The sequence below is a fragment of the Pseudorca crassidens genome, chromosome 18, assembly GCF_039906515.1.
Source record: "Pseudorca crassidens isolate mPseCra1 chromosome 18, mPseCra1.hap1, whole genome shotgun sequence".
Taxonomy (NCBI): domain Eukaryota; kingdom Metazoa; phylum Chordata; class Mammalia; order Artiodactyla; family Delphinidae; genus Pseudorca; species Pseudorca crassidens.
The window spans coordinates 30,619,656-30,641,825 of NC_090313.1; the positions used below are offsets into that span (position 1 = coordinate 30,619,656).

The 22,170-nt window shown below is 34.9% G+C and overlaps 1 protein-coding gene across 2 annotated transcripts in view; it reads right to left on the minus strand.

Annotated features, from left to right (window-relative positions):
• The window catches only part of UCHL3 (ubiquitin C-terminal hydrolase L3), a 44,181-nt gene that overhangs the window by 17,375 nt on the left and 4,636 nt on the right, over positions 1 to 22,170 (minus strand). For both annotated transcript variants that reach the window (XM_067713608.1, XM_067713609.1), the window contains exons 2-5: positions 15,381 to 15,509; positions 12,391 to 12,547; positions 11,961 to 12,046; positions 10,073 to 10,120 (exon numbers count right to left, since the gene is read on the minus strand). In XM_067713608.1, coding sequence (XP_067569709.1) covers positions 10,073 to 10,120; positions 11,961 to 12,046; positions 12,391 to 12,547; positions 15,381 to 15,509 — 420 coding nt within the window. The remainder of the gene's footprint in view (positions 1 to 10,072; positions 10,121 to 11,960; positions 12,047 to 12,390; positions 12,548 to 15,380; positions 15,510 to 22,170) is intronic.

Sequence of the window (22,170 nt, forward strand, 5' to 3'; positions counted from 1 at the left end):
GAAGGACTTTCTTTTTTTTTTTTAACATCTTTATTGGAGTATAATTGCTTTACAGTATTGTGTTAGTTTCAGGAAAGGACTTTCAAGTAATATTCTTTTAAGAGATGAAAAGACTGATATGAAGAACGTTACTATGGAATCTTAATATTCCTAGGCTTTCTCTTAGAATTACAAATATTAAAGACATATTCACCAACTTTTACATTGTCATAATATTAGCTACCAAAGTAACTAAGTTAGCTTTGCTTTCAAATATGAAAATTTAAACTGTGAGTAGAATCTTCAGAATAAATAGCCAATTTCCTTTCCATACTAACTGGAAAGGATCAAATATCTACAGCTTATTCTTGAGTCTTTCAGAAGATTTTAATAAAGAGCTCACTTTCTAGAGCATCTGAATAAAGAACTCACTTCCTCAGTTTTTCAGTTCTGGTAGAGGAATCCAAAGTTGTCAAAAATTATGTATTTCATTAGAATTATTAATGACATCACTGTCTGCCAGGACATTAACACTGAACCCGTGCCCCCTCTGCTTACTGCGTGGGTCTGCAACGGTATAATGTGACTTCACATACACCACTGCAATATAACCTATCTCTTCATTACAGTTTTGAAAAAACCAGAACAGCCTTTTCAAAAACCCTAGGAATTAAATGATTTGCTCTTCAGAAAGTACTCTAAGGAGTTTAACAAATATTTTTTGCATAAAGGAATTAGGTATAGACATTCATTTTGAGATTTTTAAGCATTCTGATTCTGACTTAAATCCTCTTGAGTTAAAAAAAAAAATACAGGGTGAGCCATTTGGACACAGCCCATGAGCATCAGAACAGTGTCGGGGTCTTTTAGAGGCACAAGGACTTAGTTGACTTGCCCACAGTCGTATAACTAGTGACTCTCAAAGCAGAGGCAGAACCCATGACTCCTGGCTCCAATTTCAGTGTTTTCATCTCACACAAAGCCACCCACCCATCAACTGTCAACTACCTAATTCATAGAGGCAAACCTATTACTATCTCTAGCTGTATTCCCCAAACAATCAACAGTTCAAATTTTTCTATCTTCAAAGTTATAACTAGTTCAGAAAGAAACCAAAATACCTGGGTCCCAGAAGGCCAAATTACTTTTCCTTCACAGTTAATGTGTATGTCACTTTGTATATGAAAAAATGAGTCAACTACCCTTTAAACTGTTTAATAACCACAAAATTAGAAATGTCATGAAGTCTAAAAAAAAAAATTTTCAAACCTTTAATAAAAAGGTGGAAAGAGGGGCTTCCCTGGTGGCGCAGTGGTTGAGAGTCCGCCTGCCAATGCAGGGGACACGGGTTTGAGCCCTGGTCTGGGAGGATCTCACATGCTGTGGAGCAACTAGGCCCATGAGCCACAACTACTGAGCCTGCGCGTCTGGAGCCTGTGCTCTGCAACAAGAGGGGCCGCGATAGTGAGAGGCCAGCGCACCGCAATGAGGAGTGGCCCCCGCTTGCCGCAACTAGAGAAAGCCCTCGCACAGAAACGAAGACCCAACACAGCCAAAAATAAATAATTAAAAAAAAAAAAAGGTGGAAAGAGTGTGTCGGTCTAAAAAGCCAAATTACTTTTCCTTCAGTTAATATACATTCTCTGGGTGTACAAAAAACAGATTACTCTTTAGAGTACTTAATAATAACCAAAGAATTAGAAATGTTGTAAAGGCTAAAAAGAAATGATACAGACCTTTTAACAAAGGGGGCAGAGGGTCAGACTAGTATTACTTCTTTATTAAGAAATCAAGTGTTTGGTAGTTTACCCTAAGTGCTTAAATCTAAATTATTCTAAAATGTTAAAATAAAGCAAGTAGATTTTGGCTTATACCCAAAATGTTTTCCCATCTAAAAGGGCATCCTGTTACTAAAAAAAAAATCATTATAATCATGTAATTTCCTAAATATAAAGGGATCATTGGCTGGTAGGTACTTAAAATAATTACTGTTTTCCAAAATACAGATAACATAATTACCAAAAGACTGTGGTTGGTTTATGGGTAAGACTTTATGTTTAATATAAGGAAAAATCTACTGTTGACTAAGAGCTTGTTTGTTTTAGCAATTTTTTATTTATCTATACATTTTGTTGCCTTAAGAGCATGGACAGTACTTACTAGCTGTGTGACTTTGGACAAGTTAGTAACTTCTTTGTCTTCCAGTCTGTAAAATGGGATAACATCTATCTTAAGGAATTGAGAAGATTAGAGTAGGGTACACACAGTGCTTAGTATAATGCCTACCACATAAGATGCGTTCAGTAAATGGTAACCATCATTATAATAAGATGACAGACATACTTTTAAAAGCAGTGAGAATTTAAGAAGATGAGAATACTTGGCAATTGATAAGCATGTCAATTTCCATTGCATTCACCCATAAATGACACTTAAGAATAATCAAGACTGATACTGTAACACCCCAAAATGATTCCCAATGTTTCCAGCAACCCCAGGTATCTCATGGTGAGACTCTTTTGTCTTAAATACCTACAAAATCATTCCTTTTATTGACCTGCTGATAAAATATATACTTGATCATGACAATTAAATTTATTTCCAGAATAGGACATGTCCTTTCAAACTTTAGAGATACCACTGAGTCTAAAAAAATGGCACATGGAAAGGAAGAAAATTAGGAACTTCTCTAGGGCTTCCAAATGCCATGAAAAGAAGTAAAATTATAAATGTAGGCATACATGCATGAGGATATGTACACATATATAAAACTTTAAAAGTTTAAAGTCAAAATTATAAATTACTTCCAAATGGACTCCTGTAGATTTGAATAAATTTCAGTATAATACATTGAATTACACTAAATTTGAGGTCCAAATTTAAAATAGGAAAGTAAAACCAGATTCATGCAAAAGATGCAAACTTTCCTACAAAGTATCCATGTTCAGTTGGCAAAGAAGTCAAAGTGAAACATGAGCTAGATACCGAAATACACAAAATACCACTACATATTCCATGGAAAATGGCAAATTTCTTCATTTTGCTCACCTAATAAATCAAGATACCCACAGATTTCTAGATATTCTTTAAAGACTTTTTTCTCTTACTGGTTTAACAACTGTATTTTCTCACTTCCGTTAACAATTCTCCAAAATCTCTATTAAGATAATGACCTATATCTCTATATTTTACATTAAACTCAAGCTTACCATTGTTAAGCTGGCCAAAAACTAAGTCCCAGAAATTCTTTATTATTATTATTATTTTTTTACAATTTGAGAGTAGCTCCAATAAGATTCTCATTGACTACAAACGAAAAGAATCTTAAATCTTAACCCTTTGTTTTGGAAAGTTGTGGTTAAAACAAAACAAACAGAAAAATCCACCATCCTCAAATATCATTACAACCTCAACTCTATTTTTATTGCTGGAGACATTTTTAGATAGAAGAATTACATCTAGTCAGGTCTGGAAGAGTCAACTGATGAGTTCAATATAAGAATTTACTTTAAAATAATAATAGTTATATATCTCCTTTTCCAAAACGCTGATATTGGAGAAAATAAGAAGAACAAGAAGATGATGCAGAAAGAATAAAAAACAGACTATTTTGATTCATTTAGGACAAAATATTTGTTAACCTAAGAAAGGGAAAAAAGTGTAAACAGGACAGAGTAGTAACTACATTCTGACCCTTTCAACAACTAATTTAATCCATTTAACCATCATTCATTTTCAAGTGATATTAGATAAAGAAGAACTGATTACATGTAAGGAGACACAATATCACTGCTTGAAAACAAAGGATCAAAAAAAGAACCATTTCAATAATATTTCCCCCACTATGACTAATCCTAATTTGTACTTCCTCCTTCAAACTCAGCTCTCCCATTCAACTCCACACATACGCTTTAAACCAGCTTCTATTCAGGGAATGATATACAGAAAAAATGATAACAGAAGGAGAGAAAAAGGCAAAAGTGTAAGGAGTTAGGACAGAAGTTCCAGAGCATTTCTCAGTTTTAAGAATGACATAAAATGAAGTTGCCCCAAAAGGATTTCCCTTACATCTTGTTGGAATGGAATAGAGAAAATGGGATATGGAAAATAAATGGAAAACAAAAAGAAAGATCAGAAAGATGCAATTTCAGATTTCTTGACAAAACTGGACTATACAGCTTAAAATGCATGGTACTTGCATCTGAGTTTCATTTACAGTTCCCATCTGATTCTCCCAAAACAATCAGGACCTTAAATTGTACATTCTATAAGAACTAAGTTTCTTCCTAATATCTTTTGTTTCTTTCAGAGTCAAGGAAAGAAGAAAATAAATCCCTAAAGAAGGAAAATAAATGTGAGAGCATCTTAACTCCTTGTAATTCTAACATAATCAAAATAATGAAAAACTATACTTCAGAGTAAAATGAAGCCATGCAAACTATACTTATACAACTAATAAAGATAAAACTTGACACTATTTCCTCCCCCATCACTGACATTCTGCACTGATTGGGCCAGAAAAGCCAACTAGACACATACATATACATACACACATACACAATTTTATACACAATTTTATTTAAAATTGTGTATACATATACATGAGCACATACTTGAAATCAGAACTTACCCACTGCTTTCCCAATAGTCAAAAACACCTTCTCTTATAGGACAACACTAACCAAAGCAGATTACACATTTCACTTGTAAATTAATTACAATTTAATTTCATGATTGAAATTCATTTCATAAACTTTTACAACAGATCTTTGAATGGTCTTAGCAATCAACCACATTATTTCCCTCTATCAAACAAGCCAAAATTTAAAAATAGAATTCAACACCGGTAATGGCTATTTTTGAAGCTATCTCCATTGAAGTAAGAGATCCTCGAAGACACACACTGCATCTTATTTATCTCTGTATATATAGTTGCTAGCACCATACCTGGCATAGTAGGTGCTCAAACAGATTACTAGGTTAATCAAATGAAAGACAGACAATAATTTCATATTATGTAACAAGAACTTGAAAAATGTTCATCCCTTTGACTCAAGGTAATTCTACCTATAGGAAATGATCTTAAAGAAAGAACCTAGAATGAATATATGAATAAACAGAGATATTCAATGAAGTTATGCGTTTAACTTGAAAAACTGAAAACAATCTAAATATCAAAAGTTAAGGTTACTGGAAAGTAAATTATGGTTCATTCACATGAGAGTACAGTGCCATAAGGAATTATTTATAAAGAGGTTTTGATGAAGAAAATACTCATGATAAAATATTAAGAAAAAAATCCCACAAAAATGTTTGATTTCGACTGTTCTAAAATTAGCTAAAAAAAGATTTGAAGTTAAAAAAAAAAACCATAACTACTAAAAGCATTTTTTGCTACATTTTCCATACTGGCATGTTTGTTTAATACATACATAGAACAATTGTGTCAGTTTCTATTATTCTTCATTATTACTATAAATTTGTATGGAGGTTCCTGAGCAATATAATAAATTTATTCTTTTTGTAAAAAGTTAAATAAACAATAAATCATCAGGAGATCTCTACTCATATCTGGGCTGGCTCCTAAATTAATATGGGCAAATCACAAACTTTAGAAATGGCTTTTTAGATAAGTATCGATGAAGTAAAACTAGAGTCTGAAGGCAAATAAAATATTCTTTTGGATTTTTCTTTTCTTGCCTTTACGTTTGATTTGCATACTGTTTCCATTATTGTATCACTGTATTTGTTCACAATTTAAAAAAACACTTTTAATTTAATTTCCTCATATCCCATTGTTGTTCTTCTATCTTCCCAAACTTAAGTGAAACATGAAAGCAGAAACTTCCAGCGTAGGTTAATGAAGCATAAGTGAGGTGGGGCTACCATCCAAATTTCTGGATTAGCCAGAGTCGGCCAGACAATCATGGTGGGATTCAGAACATACAAGTAAACAACTAGTCTTTCGCCGCATTTACGGCCAATCTTCTAAAGAGGCTACTGCGTTTTGGTGGCTCATCTTACTGATCTCTCATTTAGTCTACAAGTCTCTGCATGCAATAAGGCTCCTGCCTACTCCATTCCCATGAAAGCGTTCTGACAGAGAGTATCAATGACGTCAGTTGTTATTACACTGTTATTACTGGCTCCTCTTCTTCCACCCACTCCTTTAGCACCTATGTGCCCCAGGGATTCACTGTGGTTCACCACTATTCTCCCTCTGTAGAATTCTCAAGGTTCTAACTACTCTCCGACCAAATACAGAACTCCAGATATCGCCCTAGAGCTTTAGACTCCATATCCAACGTCTACACAGATGACCCATTACTCACCTTAAACTCAATGTGCTGAACGCTAAACATACCATCTTTGGTGGCTCCCCATCGTTTATAAAATTCAAGCCACCCCTTGATCTGGCTTCACCCTATTGCTTCAGCTCATCCTCTGTCACTCATATTCATTTTTCTGAAAGCCTGGTAAAACAAAATCACCACCTAGTATTTACTGAGGGCCCATTAAATACCAGGCACTATTTTAAGCACTTTATATGATTAACTCATTAATCTTCACAGCAATCCCATAAGGTAGATGCTATTCTTTTCATTTTATGCTAAGGAAAGTATCTTGCCTAAGCTACTAAATAGTAGAGTCAGTATACAAACCTACATCCTGTGCTCCTTACTTTTATACTATGCACTTTTTCATAAATGCCTATATACTGTCCAATGCCAAGCACTGTCCTGGGGATTAAAGGTAAATATGACAAAAAAGACCCACGTCCTCATGGGACTCCTATTCTATGAAATAAATGGAATAAACAAACAAAAAAACATATTGTAGATTAAAAAATGCCCGGAAGAAAATAAAAAGGGTTTTATGACAGAAAATTCACTGAGGTGGCCCTACTTAATGGTAATGAAAGAAAACCTCTCTGAAAAATGACTTTTAAGGTGAAACCTAAAGGATGAGAAGGTACCAACTATGTAAAGTGAAAGGGTATACCTGGACAAGAACTGGGCCCTTACAAAGCACAAAAATGGTACTATGGACTGAACAATGTTCTCCAAATATTCATATACTGAAGCCCTAATCCCAAATGTGACTGTGTTTGGAGACAGAGCGTTTAAGAAGTAATTAAGATTAAATGAGGTCATAAGGATGGGCCCTAATCCAACAGGGCTGGTGTCCTTATAAGAAGAGGAAGAGACACTAGAGACTTCTCTCTCTCTGCAAGTGCACAAAGAAGAAAAGCCATGTGAGGACACAGTGAAAAGACACCCGTCTACAAGTGAGGAAGAGAGGCCTCACCAGAAACCAACCCTGATGGCACCCTGATATTGACTTCTAGCCTCCAGAACTGTGAGAAAATAAATTTCTGTTGTTTAAGTCATCCAGTTTGTGGTATTTTGCTATGGCAGCAAAACCAAACAAATACAAATGGGAAAGACTGAGGTGTGTCATAGGAACTGACAAAAAATAGTGTGCTGGAATACAGAGAGCAATGGAGATAATAATATGTCAAAGACTCTTAAGTCCACAGATGGTAGATGAGCCAGAAATAAAGTGATCGCAAAACCTGTCCCTGGTGCAGGAGTTTTAAGGTGGTTGATACTGAATTTGGAAATGTATGGTGTGGGTTTTTGTTCTCTCAGTGACTGGGAGTCACTAACATACAGTGGCTAGAATATAATAATCTATATTCCACCCTGGAATGCACAAAACAGCCCATACAGCAAAGAGCTGAACTCATCCCAAAATGTTAATAGTGCCCTATTGAGGAACAGTGGCTAATAGTATGTTTGGTTTACTCAGGGGACTACAGAACACCAAGATTTATCTTTTTTGGTAGTTTTTACACCACTAAGGTTAGTTTTGAGCTAATTCTGGTGAATTAATAATTATGTGTTGTGCCTATGCACAAGGAATGGTGTTGGATACTCTGGGGCATACCCACAGGAATCGAACACCAATGCTAGGTCGAAGAGCCACAGTAAGGGAGACATGACACCACATTTCAGCAAATCTAAGGCACCAGTGGTTTTAAGATGCATCATTTTATGTACAACTAAAGAAAGTAATACCACCAAGTAAATTACAAAATCAACTGTAAGATACACCCTAATTTCAGAGCTGTTATGATGTTAAAAAAATATACATCTTAAATAAATGAAAAAGAATATGAAAACAAATAGCTAAAATGCAAATAGTAGGAATCATATAAAATAAAATAGTCTACAGCGGGAAGGAGTTTACGTCTAAAGAAGAGATGTGAACATCATCTAAAAGGAGGTATTAAAAGCCGTAATTTGGATAAAGGCCAAAAGGGAGGCAAGAGGAGGCACCATAAAGACAATTTTTTAAGTAAACAGGTATTAAAGCATTTAACTGCTTTACTACAATTAACGGTTTTCATATTTTACAATAATTTCATGCTGATCTTCACCATCACTGCTAATTTTTTTTTTTTTTTTTTCGGTACACGGGCCTCTCACTGTTGTGGCCTCTCCCGTTGCGGAGCACAGGCTCCGGACGCGCAGGCTCAGCGGCCATGGCTCATGGGCCCAGCCGCTCCGCGGCATGTGGGATCTTCCCAGACCGGGGCACGAACCCGTGTCCCCTGCATCGGCAGGCAGACTTTCAACCACTGCGCCACCAGGGAAGCCCATCACTGCTAATTTTAACACTACAAATTTGTAAACAAAAAAAGCAAAACATAGTGAAGATTAAGAACATGCTCAAGATCGTAAAAAGCAATACAAAAAACAGAGCATCCCGTTCATTTCCAATATGGTGTCGAAACCACTTAGACATGCCACTGTGTGTGTGTGCGTCTGTTATGTAAACTTAGTCAGAAAGCAATGGTACACACATCTGAAAGCAGAACCTGAGAGCAACCAAGAAACTATGATACAATTACATGGAGAATTAATGTTTAAATTCCTAAGTGGTTTTATTATAAACATTCACAGTTACCAGTCAGAGCTATGAAAAACTGCAGTTATATCATAGTATCAAATTGTTTTCTCCTTAAAAAAATTTTTTTGAAGATAGTGGGAATATTTAAGTTCAATACTTTTAAATCAGTATTTTTTCAAGGTTTTTTTTTGTTTTTTTTTTTGTGGTACTCAGTCCTCTCACTGTTGTAGCCTCTCCCGCTGCGGAGCACAGGCTCCAGACGCACAGGCTCAGCGGCCATGGCTCACGGGTCCAGCCGCTCCGCGGCACGTGGGATCTTCCCAGACCGGGGCACGAACCCGTGTCCCCTGCATCGGCAGGCGGACTCTCAACCACTGTGCCACCAGGGAAGCCCTTTTTCAAGTATTTTTAAAGCATAAAGGCAATGTCATCTTTGTACATGAAAAAGTATGGTTCCAAGTCACGCATAGGATAAGAAAGAAGAAAATCTATAATTCTCTGGTATTAACACTTAAATGTGTTATAAATACACCAAATGATTTTAATTAAACTCTATTCATTTTGACTGAAATACCTTCTGACAAACTTCCCCCAAGAGTGGGAGGGTGAGGTTTGAGGGAAGAAAAAGGAGAAATGGAGGGAGGGAATCCCTCATGAAAAAGAGAATGAAAAAAGGGACAAGAGAAGGAGAGGAGAGGTGACCTATCTGAAGAAATAACTAGCTAACAGAGTAAAGATGGTGAAGACCATCACATTGCCCCAGAACAGATTTCCTGAGTAAAGAGAATGTTACAGCTTTTTGCTAGAAGCTGAGCATGATAAAGGCTCTTGAAAACCATACTGGCTATCTACCTTTACTACAGGGCAGGTATTTTTCTCAAAATGCTTGCAAGTCAAAGGAACCTGATGGGGAACACGAAGACCACCCGTTAGCCAAAGCAAACAGCACACAATCTGCATCTGTCTAAATGACTAGACAAACTGAGACGGCTGTCATCAACGTGCATATTGACAGTTTGTCAAAACATGTTCTTGGGCTACTTTATGACTACTTTTACGTAAGCAAATTCCCTCAAAGGAAAAAAAATCCCAATAATTTTCTAAAACTACATGTCATACAATAGAACTATGGTTAAATTTACAAGTGGCAGGAAAAGTTTTGAAAAATGTGAAATACCTCAGTCTGACCTTCATGGGCACTGGTCTCATGAGTAACTCGAATGGCCTGTAATAAGAATATAAAGTATTAACAGGAACAAATGACTATATCCAACTTTTTAAATGAAAACAACAATGCTAAATTTTAACATCTAAAGCCTTGTTAAGAAACAAATCGGAGGAGATTTTTGGAACAGTTTAACACTAAATATTTAAGAATGATTTCTGAGTAAGCAAATGAATTGCTGTGCTTTCCAACCCTCAAATCTCTGAAACCTTAGGAAACTGAGTATCTGCTTATTTGTAATTGCCAGGGGTAAGTGGGAGTCATTTACCTTATTTAATTGCTGGAACTAACATTTAACACTTTATTCAACTGAGACTAGAATAAAGTAAGCATCTCACAGATAGAGACTGAAGAAGCTTAGCTCATCTGTTTCTCCAGGTTACATGCTATTCTGCAGCTCTGGCTGTATTTGTGCTTAATCATGCAGCTTCAGTCAGCACTTTAGAAATGTGGAGCAAAAGGCATGCATTTAACAGAAGCTAGAGATTTTAGGTTCCTGAACTTAAAAAAAAAAAAAAATGCTCTTATAATAGGCACTATTAACAAAGATGAAGAGAAACAGTCAAAGTAAACTACGGGTGAAAGTACCTTTATGAATGGCAATTTGGCAATAAGTATCAAAGCTTTAAAAACATGCAAACTATTTCGTCCAGCAATTTCTCTTCTAGGAGTTTATATATTTACATATAACTGTACATAATTATATATCACTAATGATATTTGCAAAGACTTAGCTACAATGATATACCTTGTAGTATTTTTTCAAATGGTGAAAAAAAGGGAAAAATATTAAATTTCTGACAATAATTTATTGGTTAAATAAAATACTACACTATGGAAAGCTACGCAGCCATTAAATGATGATGTCAAATATATACTTACTGGTATGTAATATGTTTGTGATAAGTTACGTGAAAAAAGCAAGTTATAAAACAATATTACAGTGTGATCAAATTTTTGTTTTAAAATATTGTGCATACAATTATATATTCCCTATTAAAAATATAAATGGTGGCTACCTCTCATTGGTGGGATTACTGGTGACTTTTATGTTGTTCATTTTATTTTTATGTAAAATAAAGACGTTTTATGAGATCAGCAGGTTTTCTTAAAGAAAATACAACTTAAAATAATCAAAGTACATTAGAATGCTAAAACAACATAATCAAGTCAATGGATTTATTGGGCACAAACTCTGCCTAACACATTGTTCTAGCCAAATAATTTGTACACTATACTGTTTCTAATTTCAAAGAACTTACAATCTACTTAATAATGTCATTAAAAGGTAAAAAGCCTTCAAAAGAAAAATAGATTTCAAATAGAATAAAATGTAAATACCAATCTAAATTCTATGAAAAGGTACAATCATTTAAAACGTCTTAGACTATGTGGCCTGTGTCCTCACACATGCAAAAATATTACACTGATAAAATAGCTAGAGAATATTCTAACATCTACCTTTAAACCTTTGTTTTTTCCATTGGTCTTCAGCCTTGTTCCAAATTCCCAGTGAAAGACACACAGGGTATTGCCAAGCATATATTTATTATAGGGAGGGAATGGTAAGGAACAGTCAATCATAAGATATTTTATAAATTGTTAAATCAAATTGCCTTTTTTCTCTCATTCAGCTCTGGACATAGAAAAGAAGTGGCAATTTATCAACATTTATGGATATTTCAGATAATGTTACAAAAGTACAAAAGGGCTGTTTTAATGGATACAACAAAAATCCATAATTGCATAATATACGGTTTCAAGACAAACCCCCCAAAAGAATCTACAGTCCCAGAGAATTTTGCCCACACATGAGATCAAGACAGAAAAAGGTACCGACGTCATAGTTCTCCAGGTATCTGGCTCGTTCTTCAGGGCTCATTGATGCAGACTCCTCCAGGAATTTTTTCAAGGTGGATCCAGATTCTGAGAATATTAAAGATGATAAAATTGAAAAGCCTTGCTATCTCAAAGAGACTGAGATATGAAAATACTAGAAGCATGCTAACTATTTCTCAGGTAAAACCCTTTTACTGGTAAGTTAGGAATATAAGAATATTGGGATAAATGATAGGGCTTAAGCTATTTGTTAAACCTGGGGAGTATTAATATTTCCCCTAACAGTATATACATTCCCATTATAAAAGAAAGAAGGGAGGAAAAGCTTTATTTGATACTTTGAAAGAAAGAACTAGAACACCACCTACTGCTCAGTAAGTTAACTTATAACTTAAGCAGGGGGAAGATAGCAGTAATGAAAAATTATTTACCAAAGTGCATCTTGTCTTTATTGTTGGCAATAGCATGGATTAGTCCAATTGTTCCACAGGCATTGCTGATGGTTTGCTTCATGAAATATACTGACGATGTAACATCTTGTCCCTGAGATTTTATTTTTTCCTCTTCTTCTGTTCTGAATATTTCATACTATCAAAAAAAAATCAGTAGCCTACATGTGAAAATAATATATTAAAAAGGACTTAAATATAAATATGGAAAAACTCTAAATATACATCAATGGGGATTTGGTTAACATGGCATATGTGAATGCAATACTATAAAACATTTTAAAAAGAATAAAATAGATTTACATATTCTGACATAGAAATCTGTCCATGATTATGGAGTGGTTACAGGCCAGTATATATTAATATGATTCTCATTTATGTTTTAAAAATATTTACTTTATATATGCATTGAAAAGTGTTAAAGGATATAGAAAAACTTAACAGATAAGAGATAAGAGATCTGGGATAAGAGATTACTAGAGGATTTTTACTTTCTATTTTTCACATTTCTATACTGTTACATCATATTATATTAACAAAATTCACACTATATTTATAAGTATATGGTATTCATAACATTCACCATTATCTATAACAACTGATTGTAAAAACAATATGGTACAATAATGTCAAAAGTGTGAGCTCTACATCTGATTGCCTTAACCCACAATCTGGCTCTGCCATTATTAGCTGTGCAACTCCAACAAGTTACTTAATGTCTCTGTGCCTCATTTTTCCAATTGTAAAAAGCGTTAAAAATAATGAGGTTAAAGGATGGGTGGGGAGAGAAATTAACACAACATTGTAAATCAACTATACCTGAATAAAATAAATATTTAAAAAACTGAGTGAGGATGGGGACTTCCTCCACTTCCCTGGTGGTCCAGTGGGTAAGACTCCGTGCTCCCAATGCAGGGGGCCCAGGTTCGATCCCTGGTCAAGGAACTAGATCCCGCATGCCACAACTAAGAGCCTATGTGGCCAAAATAAATAAATTATTTAATTAAATAAATTTAAAAACAAAAGTGAGGAGAAGGAAGAGAGTAGGAAGATGATTTTATTGTTTTGTTTATTGTTTTCCTATAATTTTCAGATTCCAATAGAGTAGGGAGCCCTACTACAGCCCACAGGCTACAGGCCAAACCTGGCCCACTGCCTGGTTTCGTAAGTAAAGTTTTATTTTTGTATTGTCTATGGCTGTTTTCATACTAAAAGGCAAAGTTGAATAGTTATAATAGAGACTATCAGGCCTGCAAAGTTGAAAATATTTACTAGCTGACCCTTCACAGAAAAAGTCTGCTGACCCCTGTGATAAAAGAAACAAATGATGTCTATTTAAAACCCATAATTAAGGAACTGCTTTTAACAACAAACGTACCTGTGCCTGAAAAAATAATTTTTATAAATGTGCTCCTAAATCAAATTTTTATTTTTTTAATTTTTTACTATTTTTTATTAGAGTATAGTTGATTTACAATGTTGTGTTAGTTTCTGCTGTACAGCAAAGTGAACCAGTTATACATATACATATATCCAAAATTAAATTTGTAAATATTTTCAGAATAAATTCTGAACCATTAATTCATTCATATAAGTTCAACTGATAAAAACTGAAAAGTTCAATACAGTAAGGTCTTGGGCTGAAATGTTTTGTACAGTCCTAGAGTTTAGTTTGTTATTGTTGTTGCTTAACATCAATGTTCCTTGGTGACAAAGCAAGAGTTTGAAGTTATCAAAAACTTACCATAAAGTTATCAAAAAGTTTGATAACTTCTCAAGATTTAAGGTTTAGAAAAAAAATCCTAAAATGATTCAGAGCAAGTATAGGAAAAAGGAAAGTGACTGTGTTTTCACTGTGGTCTGCCATAATTAAAGACAACAAAAATATCAGAGAGAAATAAATTAATAGCGTAAAGCACATTTAAAACACTGTAACTGACTTTATTTAAAAGATAATGATGTACTCGTAACAATTCTTTTGCTATTAGTATGCTGAAGCCATTCACAACTACATAATCAGTTTCTAAATTAGAACTTAGAAGATTGAAACACTTCATATTTCCTAAACCATCCACTAGATATCCTTTGAGTGATTTTTATTATGTCACTTAAGAGCTGAAATAGGGACCGACCAAATTGTAAGAGATATCAGAAAGTGGCAGATGCCACTATATTTTCTACTTATATAAGTATAAATACTCATTCCTCACATCTTCCCATTTACTTCATTTTTTACAATGTTGAGTTCATCTTATTATTTCTAAGTTTAAAAATAAAAATCAGAAAGATACAGACTCAAAACTGTTTTAAAATGGCTCCATAATGCACATGGCTATAAGATATCATTCTAGAAGGCCTGAAAAATGGAGATTTGAACTTAGATACAGAGAGCTAAGAATAGCTGTTTATAATCCCCAACATATCCTAAATCTGCCAATTAAATTGTATTTAAGCTTAACGATTCTCACCCAAATCAAGTTTATTCTGAAAATAATGTAACCCATGTCATTAGTTACATCTACCTCCTTAAAACAAAGATTTCTTTACGTATATATTGAAAACATTTACATATTTTATATATTAAAATTTTGAATATTCTTTATTCATATATTTTCTAAGACAGATTTAAGAATATCCTAGTACTTAACAGTTCTAAAGTATACACATCAAATTGTGGTTAAATGTCACATCAAAACAGTTGAGGCAAACTAACCATATTTTATAAAAAAAAACAAACTACCAGAGTTTAAAAGACTCAGGGCTTCTCTGTCAATCTACAAATCAAAATCTAAATACATCTCTTTAATAAAACTAGATTTTTAGGATGTCCCCACTGTCTAGATTTCCTCATTTTATGCAAGAAGGGAGTCATCTGTTCTTAATTCATAGGTTTAATTCAACAGCATAGGTTTAATTCAACATTGAAAGAGAATTCTGCATTTACTGGAAACTATATCTTACTTAACAATTACCTTTTCTGTAATAGGGAAGAGAAGCAACACTGCACACACTGGTCTTGGTACCATGCTAAGGAGTTCAGGATCCATTCCATATACATCAACAAACTGCCAGTTAGGATGCAGACCTAATTGTTTGAGAAACTGGTAAAAAGGGGAAACAACTAGTTTAGTGTTAACAGGGAAATAATGTGTATATACTGTATATCTGATACATAAAAGGGAATGGAAGGTACAAATATTACTGATGTTCAATAAGAATGAAGTCAAGCAGGTTTTCCATGAATAAGGTAGGAAGAGATAGCAATTTATTTATATCAGTTAACAAACATTTAAAATTTACAACATATTAAGCAAAACTCCGTTTTTCAAAATCCATTACTTTGGGATTGAACATAATAAGTGAGGACTTCACCGAACACATACAAGTGGCTTGGTTGGTATCTTAAACTCATTCCCAACATTGGATTTTTAAGGAAATGCATCTAAGTTCTAGTACATAAAGAATTATTTTGGTAGTAAATCAGCATAGTCTATCCTAATTATCAAAAATGATGACTGAGGTTTAAAGATAGATGATAGGTCGATATCACAAGTTTTATCAATGAATAAAGAGTGTATAAGGCCAAAAAAGTCCAAGCAACTTGTGGGAACACCAGGAAATGCTTGATATAAAAAGTAACCTGGGACTTCCCTGGTGGTCCAGCGGGTAAGACTCTGCGCTCCCAATGCAGGGGGCCCGGTTCAATCCCTGATCAGGGAACTAGATCCCGCACGCATGCCGCAACTAAGAGTCCACATGCCGCAGCTAAGTCCAGGTGCAGCCAAAATAAATAAATAAATATATAATAAATAAATATTAAAAAAATAATTATATAAAAAATAAAGTAACCTGCTGGCTTCCTGACTTTCAGTACACAATGAAACCTACTCAGCTTCACTGTCTCCCCTACAACTAGCAAAAAAAAAAACTGTAACAAAAGAGCAGTGGTTTTTTCAAACTCTTAAGAATTCATAGGGAAATAAAATATCAGACCCTAATCTATTGCAGAGAGAAAAGGAAAAAAGAACATAATAATAAGAATGATGTCAATTTCACAATAAACTCAATAAATGCCTGTACTGAAGGAAATTGATGGTTTTAAAAAGTTCACCATCACAAAATAAATTTTACATGATAGAAATAATAAAGGAGTAGAGGAAACAAAAAACATACTAAAAATGCATCATTATACCTTACTTTGAGAATACATTATAGTATCTACTGGTCTAACATTATCTTTAAGTTGTTTTTTTGTTTTTGTTGTTTGGGTTTTTTTTGTTTGTTTTTTTGTGGTACGCGGGCCTCTCACTGTTGTGGCCTCTCCCGTTGCGGAGCACAGGCTCCGGACGCGCAGGCTCAGCGGCCATGGCTCACGGGCCCAGCCGCTCCGCGGCATGTGGGATCCTCCCGGACCGGGGCACGAACCCGTGTCCCCTGCATCGGCAGGCGGACTCTCAACCATCGCGCCACCAGGGAAGCTCCAACATTAACTGAGATTTAGAAATAAAAAGGTGCCTTGGGTATTTCTCCCTGAAGAACGATCACACATACTTAGATCATCAAATGAGATCTTGCAAAACCAATGGAAGCCATGCCCTATTACATAAACAGTGTTATTCATCTCACAGTCAGGTTCTATAAGACAAGACATTCCTGATTAAAGGACCACTCTCCACATCCCTCCAATTCTCTGCCTGTAGAAAAAACGCTACTTACTGATAGTATGGTTGGTCAAAAATAAGGTCTTAGATACATTTAATAAGAAATACTCTGAATTAAAAAACTTATCTTGGCAGAATGTGCTCAACATCCATAGATTCATCAAGTCACATGCTCTGCAACAGTCTGGGGCCACAGAAATCAATGGCCCTCTCTAGTTAATACCTATTCTTCATCTGATTCCTATTAATGATTCCAGACTTTAATAAAGTTCAATGAAGTATTCCAAACTACTTCCCTCTCCCTTCTCCACTTTCTCTGAAATTCTTAGTCTATGCCCTCCTCAATATTCAATTCTATCTAGAAACTAAAAAAGGACTAAAACTGACTGCAAAGCCAAAGGAAGGAACTGTGTCTTATTCATCTTTTTAATCCCACTGCCTAGCACTGTACTGGCCAAACCATAGACACTCAAGTTCTATTTGCTGAACTTGCAAGAAATTTGTTGAATTTGTTAAAGATTGTATCTCTATCTTAATAGATAATCTAGCCATCTGTATGTCTACACATGTCTGTTAAGCTATGTTTATAATGAATATTTTACATATACTTTTTAGTTGTGCCAAGAGGTAGGAAAGATACATTTGGCTTCTAATCTAAAACCAGGCATTTATCAGCTCCAAATACTCCAAATACTACCTGCACAGGACTGACAGCTCTGAAAGGCATACTGTCAAGGAAAAGTATCATAAACCCTGATAAAAGAATTTAAATATATTTGTTAATATTATGTACCCCCAATAGCCATATTGCTATAAAGTTATAAAACAAGAGGTACATGTAACAGAGTAATTTTTACATCTGTGCTGCAAACTGAAAGTAACAGTTAAACATCTTAGTGAAAAAACAGTCTGGAGAAAATTGGCAAATTACCTTGAAGTTGTAAACTTGTTCCAATTATCAGCCAAAGCTAAAGAGTATAAAAATTACCAAGCTCCAAAGGCAGCAGTTGTAGCAAGAGTGATTAGTATCAAACTGAGGACACATCAATGATTAAATAGAAGATTAAATTAAATATAAAAAAATGATTAAAATTTAACTGGAATCATACTTTTCCTCAACTTTTTACTCATATAGCCAATCAAATAAGATTGATAAAAAGACATTCAATTTAACTAATATCTATTAAGTACATCGATGCAACCTCTGACTCCAGATTGTTATGGGTCAGACTCACACAGGAAGTCATCATATGCATAGAAAGAATAAAAGAGGCTATGCCTAGTAACTACCTCTGGGCTTCGGAGAAAAGGTGAGGAAGAAAGTCTCCGACTTTTACCTCTCACTTTTTTTTAAATAACGAAGGTATCCTACTTTTATAATTAAAGGAAAAAGAAGAACCTACGTGCATTTGTGATGATCATAGTCAAACAGAGAAAGATTAAAAAGAAATTCTCTAAAATATTAAATATTAATAGTAGTTAGCTTGGATGGTATGGAACTCAACTTTTTATCTTCCATTTTTTTTTCTTCCAGTGTTTTTAAAAAGTGTTATTTTTACAATAGATGTAGTTTCAAAGATACAAATCTACAGAACTGATATGCATGTATTTTCTTCAAATTTACAAAACTGGGATAAAACATAATGCCAGTTTTAAAACTATTCCCAAAAAATCTCTCCAGCTTACAAAGAAAAGTATTCTATATAGTACAGGCACTTGCAAAGCCATCTCTACACAATTAAAAGCATCCTGTTTGCATCAAATATGATAAAGGGATTTATAAACTTTAATATCTGTCTTCAGGCTTTTTTAAACATTGGGTAATAAAATAACAAAAAATTCTGACTGACTAGCTCACTAAATTTTTATAATGCCACACTAACGTTTGGCCTATCAAGAAAAACAATTAGTAAATTAGAATATGTGCCCAAAAAAGATCCTTGGTTAACTTATCTTTTTCAATGGTCCAAAGAGAAAATTTCCACCAGATACAGAATATTTTAATTTATTTGTAAATATTTAAAAATAGTATCTTGTATCAGAAACTATGCTAGGAACTTTAATGCACTTCACCTTTACTGCAAAGGAGGTTTTATTATTACATCCTTTCACCAATGAGAAAACTGAGCCTGGGAGGTTCTGTGACTCTTCAAGGTCATGCTGCCAGAACCCACATGCCAAGCTCTGGATGTTCTGGTACTTATTTACTTGTCTCTCACTGCTTAAAGTACCTTTCTGTACTTTGTTCTCTAATTTTAGCCACAACGAACTCTTCAAGTTCTCAAAGGGTCGATAACCATCCCTTACCTTGCTTTTGCACACAAACTGGACTTATATCTGAAAAACTGTTAGCCTCTCCCCCTCATTTTCAAAAATTTATTTATTTATTTATTTTTGGTTGTGTTGGGTCTTCGTTTCTATGCGAGGGCTTTCTCCAGTTGTGGCAAGCGGGGGCCACTCTTCATTGCGGTGCGCGGGCCTCTCACTATCGCGGCCTCTCTTGTTGCGGAGCACAGGCTCCAGACATGCACGCTCAGTAGTTGTGGCTCAGGGGCCTTGTTGATCCGCGGCATGTGGGATCTTCCCAGACCAGGGCTCGAACCTGTGTCCCCTGCATTAGCAGGCAGACTCTCAACCACTGTGGCACCAGGGAAGCCCTCCCCCTCATTTTTAATGAATTCCTCCTCATTCTTTAGGTGATAGTCAAGTAACAAAAACTCTGATTACATAAATATATAAAAACAAAAGAAAAATTAAATCTACCTTCCTTTCAAATTTGTTCTTAAGTCACTTGCTCTGGTCTTTAATGGCCAGCTCAGGACAGCAATAGATTCTGCCTTGTTACTAATTTACTAATGATTTGGGTTATGACAGAAATTATACTTATCTAGTAATTGCTTGATATCACTACTAGTAAAAGTATACTAGTAGTAACTGCTAGATGCAGAACTAGGAAAATAACTAATAGTTAAATGAGAAAACAATGGTTTTTAAAGTCTGGAAACCAGCCAAATGAATTTTAATAGCTATTTAGTAAACAAACAAAAATGAAATTACTTAAGTACAGAATGGGGAAATACTAAAAACATTTTATGTAGGAACCAAGAAAAAAAGGAGTTTACTTTACTGCAGGCTCAATATGGACTACACAATTGTCAACGTAAGTGATGCAATGCTGATCTGCTTTAAAAGTTGTATTACTCGGGATAATTTAGTAACACACTATTTCAACACAGATTATTCAGAGTGGAATATGATATCAGCTCTGGTAGGCCTATTTTATGAAGGATGACAACAAATAATCAGGCTCAAAGAAAGGTCACCAAGAATGATAAGGTTTTGGAAGACATCACAGCTGGAGAATCTGGGCATGTTCGAAGAAAACTTAAATTATTATAATCCTTTTCCCCCAATATTTCTAGTAATATCATGAAGAAGTGATTAGATTTACTCTGTATGGTTTCAATGGGAGGATGACAGACAACTGGAGGAAGTTACAGGAAAGCAGATTTTGTTTCAATATAAAGAAATATAATTCTTCTAATTATACATTATTCTCATGATAATAAAAAACTAAATCACTTTATGAGATAGAATACTGCTCACTGAAGTATTCAAGCAAAAGATTCATGACATTAAAGATAATTTTAAGAAAGATTTTCTGGAGCATGAAAGGAGCTATATAAAATTTATTCATTCTTCCATTCAATAACTATTTGTTGAGAGCCCCCTATGGGCCAGGCACCATTCTAAGTACTTCAGACTTGTCCTTGTTCTCACAGAACTTACATTCTAGTGGTATGATACACACAATAAACAAGTAAACACATAAACAAGATAATTTCACAAGGTGGTTAAGTATTATGAAAAAAAGAAAACAAGACATGATGTCAGTGTAGATTCAGGGCCAGTGGTGGGAAAAGGAAGGAACATGACCTGCATAATGAGGAAAGACTCACTGAGGAGAGGACTTTAAGTTAAGACACAAATGACAAGAACCAGCCATGAAACAACCCAGATCAGAATGATTCAAGCAAAGGATGAGCTAGTACAAAGACTGAAGCAGGAACAGGACGGGCATTCAAAGACTGCAGCCCAGCAAAAGTGGGAGGCAGGCAGTACCTCCCCATCAGGCCATAGTAAGCAGCTTGAAGTGCATTCTAAGGACAAGCAATGGAAGGCTGTTTTGTGTTTTGAGTGTTTTAAGCAGGGAAACACAGACGTGATTTGCATTTTTATAAAATCTCCTTGGGTGTATATTGAGAATATATTTTAGGGAGGTAAAGGGAGAAGCAGCAAAACTAGTTAGGAAGCTACTGCAGTTGTCCAAACAAATGATGATGGTGGCTTGGTACGTAGTGGTAGAAATGAACAGAATGGCCAGGTTTGGGATAGATTCTGAAAGAAGAGTCTACCAGAGTTGCGGATCATTGGATCTGAGAGGTTAGGTCAAGAAAAATATTAAAAACAGTAAACTTCACAGAGTGCATGCTTTGTTCTATACATTGCCATACATAATTTACATGCAGCAATTTATTTCATCCTTACAACAATTTTACAGGATTAGGAGGGGTTATAAGAAACTAAGAAACTGAGGTACAAAGAGGCTAGGTAACTGCCTATAGTCTCAGAGCAGAGATTCAAACCCAAGAAATTAAATCAGTACAAGAATGGCCTCTCCAAACTAGCATAGTTGTGAAGAATTAATGACATTGACTTGGGCACTGTATAAATGGTGGTACCCTTAAAAGACTGGGGAAGTGGATTTGCAGGAGAAATGAGAGGATGTAAAGCCAGATTTCTTTTTCAGCCATGTTAAATTTGAGATATCTATAAGACATCCAAATGAGATATACCGTAAAAGCGGTAGCTGAATATAGTAGTTTCCAATTCTGTAGAGAAGTCAGGACTTGGAGGAACACAGGATCTGTCACACAGAATAGGTGACAACTGACAGTACTAGTGCTATACAACAGAAAATATAAAAAGATTAGCAGTGTAGGACAAAGTTCTGAGGAACTCCTTAGTAATTGGAAGGGAAATGATCCAGCAAAGGCAAATCTAAGAAGCAGTCAGAGAAATAGGAGGAAAACCAGAATTA